Genomic DNA, 12,906 nt, shown 5'->3' on the forward strand with positions numbered 1-12,906 from the left:
GCGCAACATCTTGAATAGATACTGCGCTATTGAATGAAACCTTTTAGAATTTGGACGGATTTAGATTTCAAACATCTGAAGCCTATAACAGAATTTAGAATCAGAGGGTGATGCAGTATCAATGTCTACTGCACCACATGTCTTTTATATGTCACTGAGCTGAGATATCTGATATGTTGCAAAACTCAACACTTTTGACTTGACAACAAAAAGAGAATATCATTACTGGTGTTAAAAACATGAAGAATTTGCTGTAAGTTTGCTGCAAATTTACTTGATCAAAAGATTTATTGGTCAAAAGTTAAATCATTCAGAAATACTTTTAGCTGAGTAGCAAGTATTTAGAACAGCTGAAAATGAAATACTAGCTGGCTCCAGCTAAAAATGAGACTTTTTGCAAACCAGGACCTGGCAAAATTATAAGATTTAGCAAAAGTTTATAGCTGGGGCTAGAAAAAAATTTATAATACTTTATATACTATAATTTAATACTTACATTTACTATTTATTAAAATCTTATTTAATTTTAAAATCTTATTTACTTCCAACAAGGTTGCAAGCAACCACTATTAAATTATGAATTACTTTAAAATAGAGGATAGGTTAAAAAGCTAGGAAACGGTTAACTGAAGATTTAAAAATTTATAGGTTGTATAAAAAAGGAAAACATGAAGATGGGAAGAGTTATACAGTTTTTTTGATGTAAAAGGAAAAAAACTGGATTAATAAAAGTTTATATAGCATGAAGGGACAGATACAGTTAAAGGATGCAACTTGCTGAATAAGAAGCCAAGCAAGAATGACTTTTGGTTTATCGTAATAGAGATAATAGGTCATTTGAGCATTGACCATAATCAGAGAAACAGCATAACAGATGATGATGATGATGATGATGATGATGATGATGATGATGATAATAATAATAATGACAATAATGATGATAATTATCATGATGATGATGGTAATAGTGATTACAATGATCATGTTGATCATAATGATGCTTATATATGCACATATACACAAAACATAGCATGAATTTTGATCAAAAAATACTTTAGGATATATAAATGTTTATGCAGCCCCAGTCACAAACCCGCACTTGGCTATATTTTATCAAACCTAGCCAAGTGCAATATTTAGCAAAAATAGTCGCAGCTATATTTGGAAATTTAATGTGGATTTTAACCCAGTTGTATTGTGTAAAGCATATGCACCAACAACATTATTGTGGAAAGTTGCTTTGATATTATTGTCTTGTAACTGAGCATGCAAACAAAGAACTTTCATTGCAAAAAATCTAAAATACAAAAACAAATAACTGATACAAGAGTATCAAAGCTTTTGTTTATTGCTTACAATTTGAAAATGCAGAATAGATTGGTTAAATGTAATTCTAAAAAAAAATTCCATGTTTAAAAACAAAAATAATTGATAAAGAAGAAAAATAACTCAAAGCTGCTTATCACTTGATGATGATGATGATGATGATGATGATGATGATGATGATGATGATGATGATGATGATGATGATGATGATGATGATGATGATGATGATGATGATTGTGATGGTGAAGATGTGACAGGGAATATTTAGATGAGGATAGTATTGACTTACCCACAAATATGGCTAAGCATAAACATTTGCAAAAACATATTATTGTATTATAATAGCTTGGTTGAGGGGTTTATTTAAATATATATATATCTTAATATATATAAAGGGCAATGTGTGTTTGTGTGTGTGTTTGTTTGTTCTCTATAGAAATCCAAACCGCCGGACCGATCTCGATGAAATTTGGCATGGGGGTAGTCCTCGAGGGGGAGAAGGTTCTTAGCTGGGTTTTGCCCCTGTACCCCGAGGTCAAGGGGGCCCAAAAATGGGCCCCCTGACCCCGGGTTCAGGAGGGACCATTTTTTGGGCCCATTTTTGTGTACAGATATCAGGTAAGCCAGTTTAAATATTGGCCCGGGCAACGCCGGGTAACTCCAGCTAGTATATATATATATATATATATATATATATATATATATATATATATATATATATATATATATATATATATACATATATATATATACATATATATATATATATATATATATATATATATATATATATATATATATATATATATATATATATATATATATATATATATATATATATTAACTGTTGTATTAAAGAAAAAATTAAAGAAATAAAATAAAAATTAAAAAAGAAAACTACTTATATTATAACTAAAGCATAAAATATTACCATCTTCAGGATCAAAAATTTCTACAGATGTGTTAATGTGACCATGGTTAATCAATGTTTGTACAGCATTTGTGTTTAGCATGATGGTAAAAGATTTAAACCTTTCAAACTCATTGTTATCAATGATTTTAATTTTGATCTCACTTATTGTTTGCCCTTTATTAAAGTGGACTTGATTTTCTATAACATCAAAATTCTCTTTATACTTTGCTGTTCCGTCAATTGCATGCACTGATACAAAGGAAACATCTTCTAAATATCCATTTCTTTGCAAATGCAATTTAATATACTCGTCTGTTTCTTTAACAGTGTATTTATTTTTAATAAATTTTACCCAAGACCAATTTAAAGTGAATTTTTGTTCTTTCAGCCTATTTCCTATGGTGTCTGCTACATCAAATATAAAAAAATCACTAATGGCTTCACTTTCTTGCTTAAGAACATAAATAACCCGTCTTTCATTGATGTCTTGCTGAGTAAACTTCAAAAGCTTGCTACTTTTATCATAAACACTGGCAATAATTCCATTTTTTGGATGCCTTTTAATAATAAATTGAAGTTTGGAAGGGTCAAATACATTATCGATGGCTTCCAAAGCTTCTGGTAGAAATATATATATAGCTCTATTGTCATTTAAAATTAAACTTGTAGCACCATTATTAATTTTTAATGTTGGAGGTTGAATATCTAAAGGCTTTGTTGAAATAGAAATACGAATTGGTCGGTTTAATATCAAGCTTGTATCTGGATGCAAATAATATTCGCTGTTATGTTCATTCATTAATTTTATAGTAAAACTATCACTAGTAATCTCTGATCCATCTTGATGGTATAAGATGCGATTATTGTCTATTTGGTTTTGAGTGAAATTCGAAATAATATTAATTCCATCTAACAACAACCGTCCATATTTTGGTGCTTCAACAACTTTGTACAAAATCTTAGTGCTAGATGTATCATTGTCAATAGCATATAATTCAAAAGGAGTTATGACTGACTTACGGTTTTGAGTTGCTTGTATGGTTTTTATTTTTAATACAGGAATTTTGTTATTAACCTCCAATAGCTTTATACGAAATGTGCGAAATAATTTATTTCGTCCATCAGTGACTTCAAATTCAAAGCTATCTATTTTCACTTCATCTGCACTTGTGTGCTTGTAAATAATTTTATTTTCTGCTAACTGCAATTGCGTAAATCTCGTTATTGGAATAAAAGGATATTTTATGTTTGCAAGATGACCCCTAAGAGGTATTTTAGTAACTGTAAATAACAAATTTTCATCAGGGCTATTAGAATCAGAAGCACTCAGTAAGTCCGTTGTCAGAATGGCTTGATTATTTTCTATAAGTATTAAGTCTTTAAAAACAACCGATGGGTGTATCAAATCTTCAGGAGTGAGCAATATATTAAACTTTTGATTTATCAATTTGTTCAACCCATCAGTAACATCAAATACAATTGCATCGTGTTCACCAAACTTATGTGCATCATGTGTATACCTGAAAAATATTTACTTTACAACACCTATTAAAAACTAGAACAATTCCTCTTGCAAGAGAAGCTTCTATATAATGATATAGTTACATTTAACTGGATCAGTAATTATTATTATTAAGTATCTATATTGTTACTATGAATACACATTTAATTATAGTATACACATATAACAATAATAAATATAACTATAACAAAACAAAAAATTTTAATATGGGCAAATTCCAATTTTCCAGATTAGCCTACCTTTTTATTGTACAATTTTTCATGCTAATTTTGAATTACATACTTAATTAAATACTTATTTCATTATAAATATTTAGCCTTCTGCTTAAATTTCAATAAAAGTGATTATGTTGACAAAACAATCAAATATTAAATTAAATGAAATCATTATTATTAAATATAAGCAAAGTAGAATCCATAGTAAATTTTTTATTTTTTTTATTTTATTAATATAAAAGTAACCATTAAATAACTTTGTGAAAGTCATCAAATGTGATTGTGGATTGCTCTAAGAACTTTCCGAGTAGAATCTTTAAATTATTTGCTTATTCTTCTGTAGACATAAGACAAATCTGTTATATATTTTTATCAACAACCATGGTTTTAAATAGAGTTGCTCTATATAGCAATGACCTACTCTTATTCTTCTATTTTGGCATTTTAACAAAAGCCCTTCCTCAATATATTCATTGCCATTTGATTCACAAGTAGACAAAAAGAACAAATTAAGAAAAAATAAATTAATTAAAAAGCTTGAATATAAATGCATTTCAAGATACTAATCAACCTTTGTGAAGTTTTCATAAAAAGTTTTTTGTTATTGAAAATTCTATTTTTTGTAATAAACATTTTCTGTATGTCTTCTACTTAATTAGTTCTGTTGCCCACTCTTCTGTTTTTTATGTTCTGTTATGTTTTGTTGCTTAAGATTTGTTGTTATTGAATCTGTCTTCTTTAAAATGCTTTTAAAAATTGTTACTTTTATTTATTTTTTTTTACATTCTATTTTAAGTGAAATATGATTTGCTTTTGTGTTTATTTAAACCTTTTCTTTGTTTGTCTATAGTCTTCTTCTTTCTCTAACAGTGTTGCTTTAGCAGTTACTGTCATCATTTTTTAAATTCCTATTATAATATGTCACTCCGTAATTAGAATTTTTGAGTGTCACCATCATTAACAATAATTTAGTGATACCATCCTAAACAATCATTGAGTGACACCATTCTTAACAATCATTGAGTGACGCCACTCTTAATAACCACTTGCCTATTACTTTTTTTAATCACCAGTAATAAATAATTACTTTTATTATTGCTCAATTATTTAAAGCATTGTTTTTATTTTATTAATTTACTAAAATATTTTATTTTTAAATTATGTAAAAAATACCTGTGTTTGCTTGTTCTTTGAAAGTTTTAAAAAATTAGCTTTTTTTACCAAAACAAATGAAATATTTTAGTTTATTTACTTAACACAAAGGCAAAAAAACATCAGAAAAAATCAAAATAATTCACAGCATTTTTTCAAACTAACTATTTTTTTCATTAATTTTCTGCTATATAAATAAAATTATTATTAGCATAAAACAAACCTAATCCTTCTTTCATTAATATGTTTTTGTGTAAAGTTATCTCCTTCTCTTAAATCAAGTGTTATAACTGATGATATAGCCATTTGAAGCTTACCAAATTTAGGTTCTGTTCTTATTATGTAAACAAGACTGGCATCGTCTGAATCTGTGTCTACTGCATTTAAACTTTCTTTTGTGATTACTTTAGTTTCTCCTTTTTCTAAACATAAACCATTATTTGAAGTCAACCTTGGGGCTTCATCATCCACTGAAACTATTGTTACCTCAATCTCCTTAGTTGTATTATGAAGTCCATCACAAACAATAATTTCAAATGAATCACTTAGTGTCTCTGTACCTTTGTGTTGATAAACAAGTGCTTCTTCAAAGTCTGACATTAACACTGTTTTATGGAACTCTATAGCAACTTTTGATTCAAACTGAGATTGTATTAACAGCTCACCATGAAGCGGCTTTCTAGACACAAATATAGTTATGAAATCTTCTGGTTGATCAAGGTCAAATGGATTAATTTTTGTAAGATCAAGTAATATAAAATCATCTTCAACACAATAAATTTTCTGCTGGACAAAAATAACTGGAACTTCGTCATTAGTTGGACTAATTATAATGTGAAAAATACTTTGAGGCGAAATATTTGTGCCATCAGTGCACTGAAGCTGAAATACATCATTGCTAGGTTCAAATCCTTTATGAATGCTTTGCACATAACTTATATCATTGTTAAACACATCAAGAGCACTAAAATGTAATATTGGAATGCCCATTCTTGATATCTCTGAACCTTCCTCTGGCAAAATAATTTGAAAAAAACCAAATTCAGGAGGATGTGTTACACTGCAATTTATATGTCTCAAAGCAGTGTCATTATCTACAATTTTCATCATTGTTTCCTCTAATAAGGAAGTACCTCCTTCAGCAACTCTGATAACAAAATTGCCTAGCATGATTGGAGGCTGGTTATCAACTGGACTGATTTCAACATTTAGAAGTACTTTATTGAAAAACTTGAAACCTATTATTAAGCCAGTTAAGTTGTTAGAAACTCCAATAACAAATTGATCATATAGTTTTTCATAGCCAATTTCCCCACTTGTATGCTGATAAACAATTTTACTATCAGTAATATCATTCAGATGGAAAGTATTAACAAGAGAAAATCCTAGAACAGACATAAAATGAATATACAACATTACCATATATACATATATACCAACATATATACAGAGAAAAATAAATATAAAATATAAAAGTACCATTTTTCTTGATTACTCCAAATTTAGGCTGTACAATTATATTAAAGGCAAGCAAATCTTCATCATCATTATTGTCAAACATTTGAATAAAAGCTTTATTGATTTCTACTACCCCTCCTTCAGAAGTTGTAAAATATTCTTTATAAAAATCCTTTTCTTTCACATCAACATCCCATGGTTTAATAACTATGAATATATATATATATATATATATATATATATATATATATATATATATATATATATATATATATATATATATATATATATATACATAATTTTAATTCTAAAGTATCAAAAAATGATACTCTAAAACTAAAATGAGATTTTTTTTTATATAAATTTATTTGTATAATTACTAACAAACCATCAGTATTTTAGCATCATTAAACATGTTTTGGAAATATTGAAGGATCAGAATAGAACTTACACTGACACATAAGGGTGGTAGTGAAATCTGATGAGATTTCACTACTTCCATTAGACGTATTCTTCAAATGGTGCATCTTATCTATCAAATGTAAAAAATTTAAAATTGCTTACATTTGATGGATAAGACAATTAAAGTTAAAGTAATCAAATATTTTTTAACTGATTATTAAAGTTAAAGTAATTTAATATTTTTTCTGAGGTCATAAAATCTGATTAGATATTATATAATAAGGAAGATCTATTTCATAATCGTTGTGAAGCTGTTCAAAGTGTTACTGCTATGTTAATAAGCCATTAATAATTCTTCTTATTGCAATAAGAAACTCCAATGGCTCCATAAGCTTAAGCACATATACAAATAGAATATTATGTAATAATGTAAAATTGATCATTTCATTACATTGAAAACAAGTATTAATTTTTTCTTTAAAATGAAGCTTTTTTTTCAGGTGCTGCTATGAACATTAAAATTTTGTAGAACCCAACTATTAACCTGATTGTTAATAGTTGGGTTCTACAAAAATCACTAGATATTAGTATAATTTTTTGCCTAAAAACTTTTTTGCCAATCAGTTGCTGTTACCATAACTTTAAACTGATTTTTAAAGAAATAGTCCAGGGATTATGAATGAAAAATGACTAAATGTCTATGTATGTAATTATAAGCAAAATATAAATCTATGATTTTCAGTATTCTACTTTTAGCAATGACATAAGCTGACATGCAAATGTCTATTTATCAGTTAATGTAGCAGCAAACTTCGCCTGTTCTACTTATTAGCCAGTGGGTGTATGTACACACTCCCTGTATATTTTATCAATTTGTCAGCCAATGTAATAATGATAAAAATATTCTGAATGTTTTTATTTTTATTAAAAAAATTAAATAAACTTCAGTCTATTAAGTTGCATTTTTGTGGTTTTTTAAAAAATTATAAAATTTAATTAGTTTCCTCAATTAAATGTAATGGTTTTTATATAAAGTTTACTTGATTTTTTGTCATCATTAAAAACATTGAGCTGTTAAGAGCCATTTTTACCATAAACCATAACCGTAAAACTTTTACTATAAAAAAAAAAAAAATACGTATATATATATATATATATATATATATATATATATATATATATATATATATATATATATATATGTATATATATATGTATATATATATATATAAATATATATATATGTATATATATATATATATATGTATATATATATGTATATATATATATAAATATATATATATACATATATATATATATATATATATAAATAAATATATATATATATATATATATATATATATAAATATATATATATATATATATATATGTATATATATAGAACCCTTAGATGTTGTCCGAAAGTTTTTTCCATATTTTGTTGACAAAAAGTAAAAAGTAAAATGCAAGACCGGAATTTTTTTTTTTTAATAATGATAGACTGCCTGCCCCAACCAAACCCTCAGTCGATGTAGCAGCACTCCCTTGCGGGTCAGGCTATTTGTCAGTCGATGTAGCAGCACTCCCTTGCAAGTCAGGCTATAAGATAGTCGATGTAGCAACACTCCGCGCATGATTTACAGTAAAAAAAATAAAAATAAAAACATTTTATTAAAAAAAATAAAAATAAAAACATTTTATTAAAAAAAATAAAAATAAAAACAATGATTATATTGTTAAAAACATTCAGAATGTTTTACAAACATTCAGAATGTTTTTAAAAACATTCTGGTCAATTAAATTTGCGTTTTTGTGGTTTTTTTATATAACAATTAATTTGTAATTAAATTAATGGTTTTGACTTTCGTCCAACACGAAAATGTTGGACGAAAGTCAAAAGTAATTAAAAGTGACGTATGTGTTGGCGTAAGAATCACTTTTTTCCTTCCGCTCTTCCCAAAGCCAACAAACTATAGATCTATATATATATATATAAATATATATATATATATATATATATATATATATATATATATATATATATATATATATATATATATATATATATATATATATATATATATATGTATATATATATATATATAAATATATATATATATATATATATATATATATAAATATATATATATATATATAAATAATATATATATATATATATATATATATATATATATATATATATATATATATATATATATATATATATATATATATATATATATATATATATATATAGGCCTCGCCAGGAGTAAATGAGAGTTAGAGTTGAACGAATGAAGAACTTGTTCAATTTAAAAAAATTTTCAAATTATAGGAGTTTGAATTACAGTTTGAGTTAAGCAAGTTCTTCAGTTTTATCAGGGTTTAATATAAAAGATTGAACTCCTGTAATTTAAAGAATATTGTTATTTGAACATATTTTAACACCCATTGAGGATGTGAATTACAGGAGATCAACTGTTGATGTATTTACTAAAGCCCCTAACAGCTTCCTATTACAGTATGCCTCGAACTGCTGATCAAAATATGCATTTATACACATGTGTATGCATGCGTGTGTGTGCGTAGTGCAGCGTTAACAAGCGTTAGAAAAAGAAAAATACCAATTGGTAATTCTATCTGAGCTTTATAAATCCCATCAGTAAAGATAAATTGGATGCTGTCATTTTTGGACTGGGTCCCATCATGTACATACTTAATTTTATTTTCATGTATATCTTTTAAACTGACACAAGTACCTTTTGAAAGTCTAATTTTATTAAGTAAAATAGCACCATATTTTGGCAATTCAAGAATTGAAAAACAAACATGGTCATCTGAGTTATCTATATCATTGACATCAATATTATTTGAAGAGATTGTAAATGATGCACTATTAGCTACTGTTAATGTGTTAATTATAAGTTTTGGTGCTTTTGTAATGCCTGATAAAATATTAAAAGTTATCTTTTGGTTAGATATTGAATTTCCAGCACTATCTGTTACATTAAAGTATATAAATACTGACTTACACTTGGAACTTGATATGTTAAATTTATACACAACTTTTAAAAAGTTTATATCACTTTGATAAAAATTTGTAACTTTAACATTAGGATTTTCTTCATTAAAAAAATAACCAACACTGTATTCTGATAATATTTTGTTTTGTTGATAACATACTTGGTTAGTAATTGAATAAACTAAATTGTTATCATTTGAATCAACGTCTGTATATCGCATAACATTTTGCGTTAATACTAGATTATCAAATATATTCACATTCATCAGAAAAGTGGAGTTAGGGTGAGGTACAGGAGGCTCGTCATCAATAGGAGTTATGTAAAAATCAAATTTATTTTTGCATGATTGATTAGGTATTTTTGCATTATCTGATACGCAAAACATAAATATGTCATTAAATATTTCATTACCATAATGCTTGTAATAAACATTTCCCCAAAATAAATCAGCCTGAGTAAACTCTGAAATCTTTATCTCGTAAGCATTGTCCACAATTTCCCATTTATTATTAGCGTGCTTATGCTTCTCAGTATTATTAACAACATTAGTGAGAACTTCAGGAACGAAGTTATATACAGATTTACGCAAGCATAGGTAACCAGCATCTGGCTCTTTAAGGATATAAAAAGTAATTTGTTCAACATCAGAATCCAAATCCGTTGCACTAAGCTCAAACTCGTCAATTCTCTTAACTCCGCCTTCCGTTAAAAATGCACCTGTGTTAACCGTAAGTACTGGCGCTTGATCATCTACAGACCAAACTGTTATAAGAAACATGACGTCAATAAAGTTTACATCGTCTGAAATTCGCAATATGACATTGTCATAAGTAGTTTCTGAGTCATCGTGTTGATATAATATACATTGATCATCAATATCTTGAAGTGTAAAAGTCGAAATGATTACACCTTTTTTATATAGTTTTCCGTGCAATAGCCCACCAATAACTGATACAGTAACAACTTCTTCGTTATCTATATCTCTAATCTCAAGAGCATCTCGCGTGATCAATCTCGACTTTCCTTCAGTTAATGTTAATCCCGTATTTTTAATTACTTGAGGAGCTCTTGTGTTAGTTGCTTTTAAAACAAAAATAACATAAAACGGCACGGAAGCGGCATCAAATCTGTCTCTTGCTTCAAACCATACTTGTTGTGAATGCTGCAAATTACTAATATTTATTGGCGGTCTATAAGCAATCTTAAAATCTTTGATCTCTCTTTGATAAAAAGTTGATAAAGGTCTTTCTGGATCTTCAATATGCACTAAAAAGCCTGCATTGGGTTCATATTTACTTGTAACGTTAAAAAGAATATAATCGAAGTTCGTTTGTTTATCTTCTGCTTTTATTATATTTGAAGTAATTACCGTCAAAGAAAGCCGATCAACATTCAAACTGTACTGCGCATCATTATAATTTATTATAGGGGGTTCGTTTTCAGGAGCTTCATATATTCGAACGGGTAATTGAAAAAACTCCCGCTTTTTTACTACGTAGGATGCTATATTTCTAGTTTCAACCATCAATGGAATATAGTCTCGGTTCGTAGAAGAAGTTTCGCGACGATAGTAGTAGTACAACGAACCGCTTAAAAATTCTTCACACGACATGTATTTTCGATTTAAATAACTGAATTGGAGAGGAAAGTTAGTTGCATTAACTATTGATCCATAATAAGGAGGACTTTTGCTACTATGGCATAACCGAACATTACACGTGTATGTTTCTTTGTCAAAATCAAATCTTACCACATCTTTGGTTATTGCCTCTGAAAAGTTACTTATCTCGTTCACCCTCAAATTTTCTATTTTTGTAACAACTTCTAATGAATTTTTAAAAACGACTTGAATTCGTAATACAAAGGGCTTAATTATTACCTTCTGATCGGTTTCTAAACGGACTTGGAGTTTTATTACATCTGTAGTGCGAGTCATACTACCCAAATGTTGGTATGACACATCTCCTTCTTTAAAATTGCAAGGAAATGTAGAAGGTAATATTGTTCCAATTTCTGAATAGTCATTTTTTACCGTTGACACTTCGCAAATTTGACTTTTATTGTACAGAATAAAAAAATTCTCTCGTTTTAATACTACCCCTCTTCCATAATTAACACTAACATCTTTGTGTGATATTATTGACACTTGCGAAACCACGTTTGTAATTACATACGAGCTTTCATCGGCTGCTGTAGAAAATTTAATTAAAACTACGAGCAATGAAAATATGTAATACATTTTGCAATTCATCATTTTTGTATTGTTAGCTTTTCCAATTTAGCATCTATTGATAAACATTAATTTTTAAAATCAAGCAGTTGTGACATGAAGACCCAAAAAGTTAGTTTAGCCAATTTGTCTAAAGGTTTTACCATTGAACTAAAAACAAAAATATATATAGAATAACTTTAAGCTAACATTTTAAAAACGATTTCTTTATTTTTAATTAAACTCCTCATTTTTTCCTGCTAACCCAACGCAAAATGTTCAATATAATCATTAAAAAAGTTAAAAGTGTTTTTCAGTGTTAAACAATCTGTGGTAATGTTAAACAAGCTGTGTACTTCCTCAAAATTGCATGATCGTGTAATGCATAATGAAAACCACATAAGAGCTTGAATAGCTTTTGTGCACACAATGGAGAATCATTGTGTATAATCATGTAATTATTTTTAAGCTTATTGAAGTTGAGAAAAACTCAAAAATAAAAACTTGTTTGCTTAAAGGCTATTTAAAGTAAGTATTTTGAGATTTGTCAATATTTAAACACGTATTTTGAGATTTGTCAATATTTAAACATTCGTCAATATTTTTGTTTAACTTAAAATTTTAAAACAAATGTTTCAAACTTCAGCTATCTTTCTATTTTTTTAAAGTTGAAGCTTATGTTGAAT

General features: G+C 27.5%; 1 protein-coding gene across 3 annotated transcripts in view; it reads right to left on the bottom strand.

Moving 5' to 3' along the window:
- Positions 1 to 12,906, bottom strand: part of LOC100208519 (FRAS1-related extracellular matrix protein 2) — a 37,015-nt gene extending 24,109 nt beyond the window's left edge. For 2 of the 3 annotated variants that reach the window (XR_010642264.1, XM_065812470.1), the window contains exons 1-4: positions 9,613 to 12,906; positions 6,608 to 6,793; positions 5,352 to 6,513; positions 2,258 to 3,759 (exon numbers count right to left, since the gene is read on the bottom strand). Coding sequence is in view for 2 of the 3 variants with exons in the window: in XM_065812470.1 (XP_065668542.1) it covers positions 2,258 to 3,759; positions 5,352 to 6,513; positions 6,608 to 6,793; positions 9,613 to 12,265 (5,503 nt within the window). In the remaining variant the exon portion in view is untranslated. The remainder of the gene's footprint in view (positions 1 to 2,257; positions 3,760 to 5,351; positions 6,514 to 6,607; positions 6,794 to 9,612) is intronic. The other variant, XM_065812471.1, reaches the window with a different exon arrangement.

Source organism: Hydra vulgaris, chromosome 12 (assembly GCF_038396675.1).
Source record: "Hydra vulgaris chromosome 12, alternate assembly HydraT2T_AEP".
NCBI lineage: Eukaryota > Metazoa > Cnidaria > Hydrozoa > Anthoathecata > Hydridae > Hydra > Hydra vulgaris.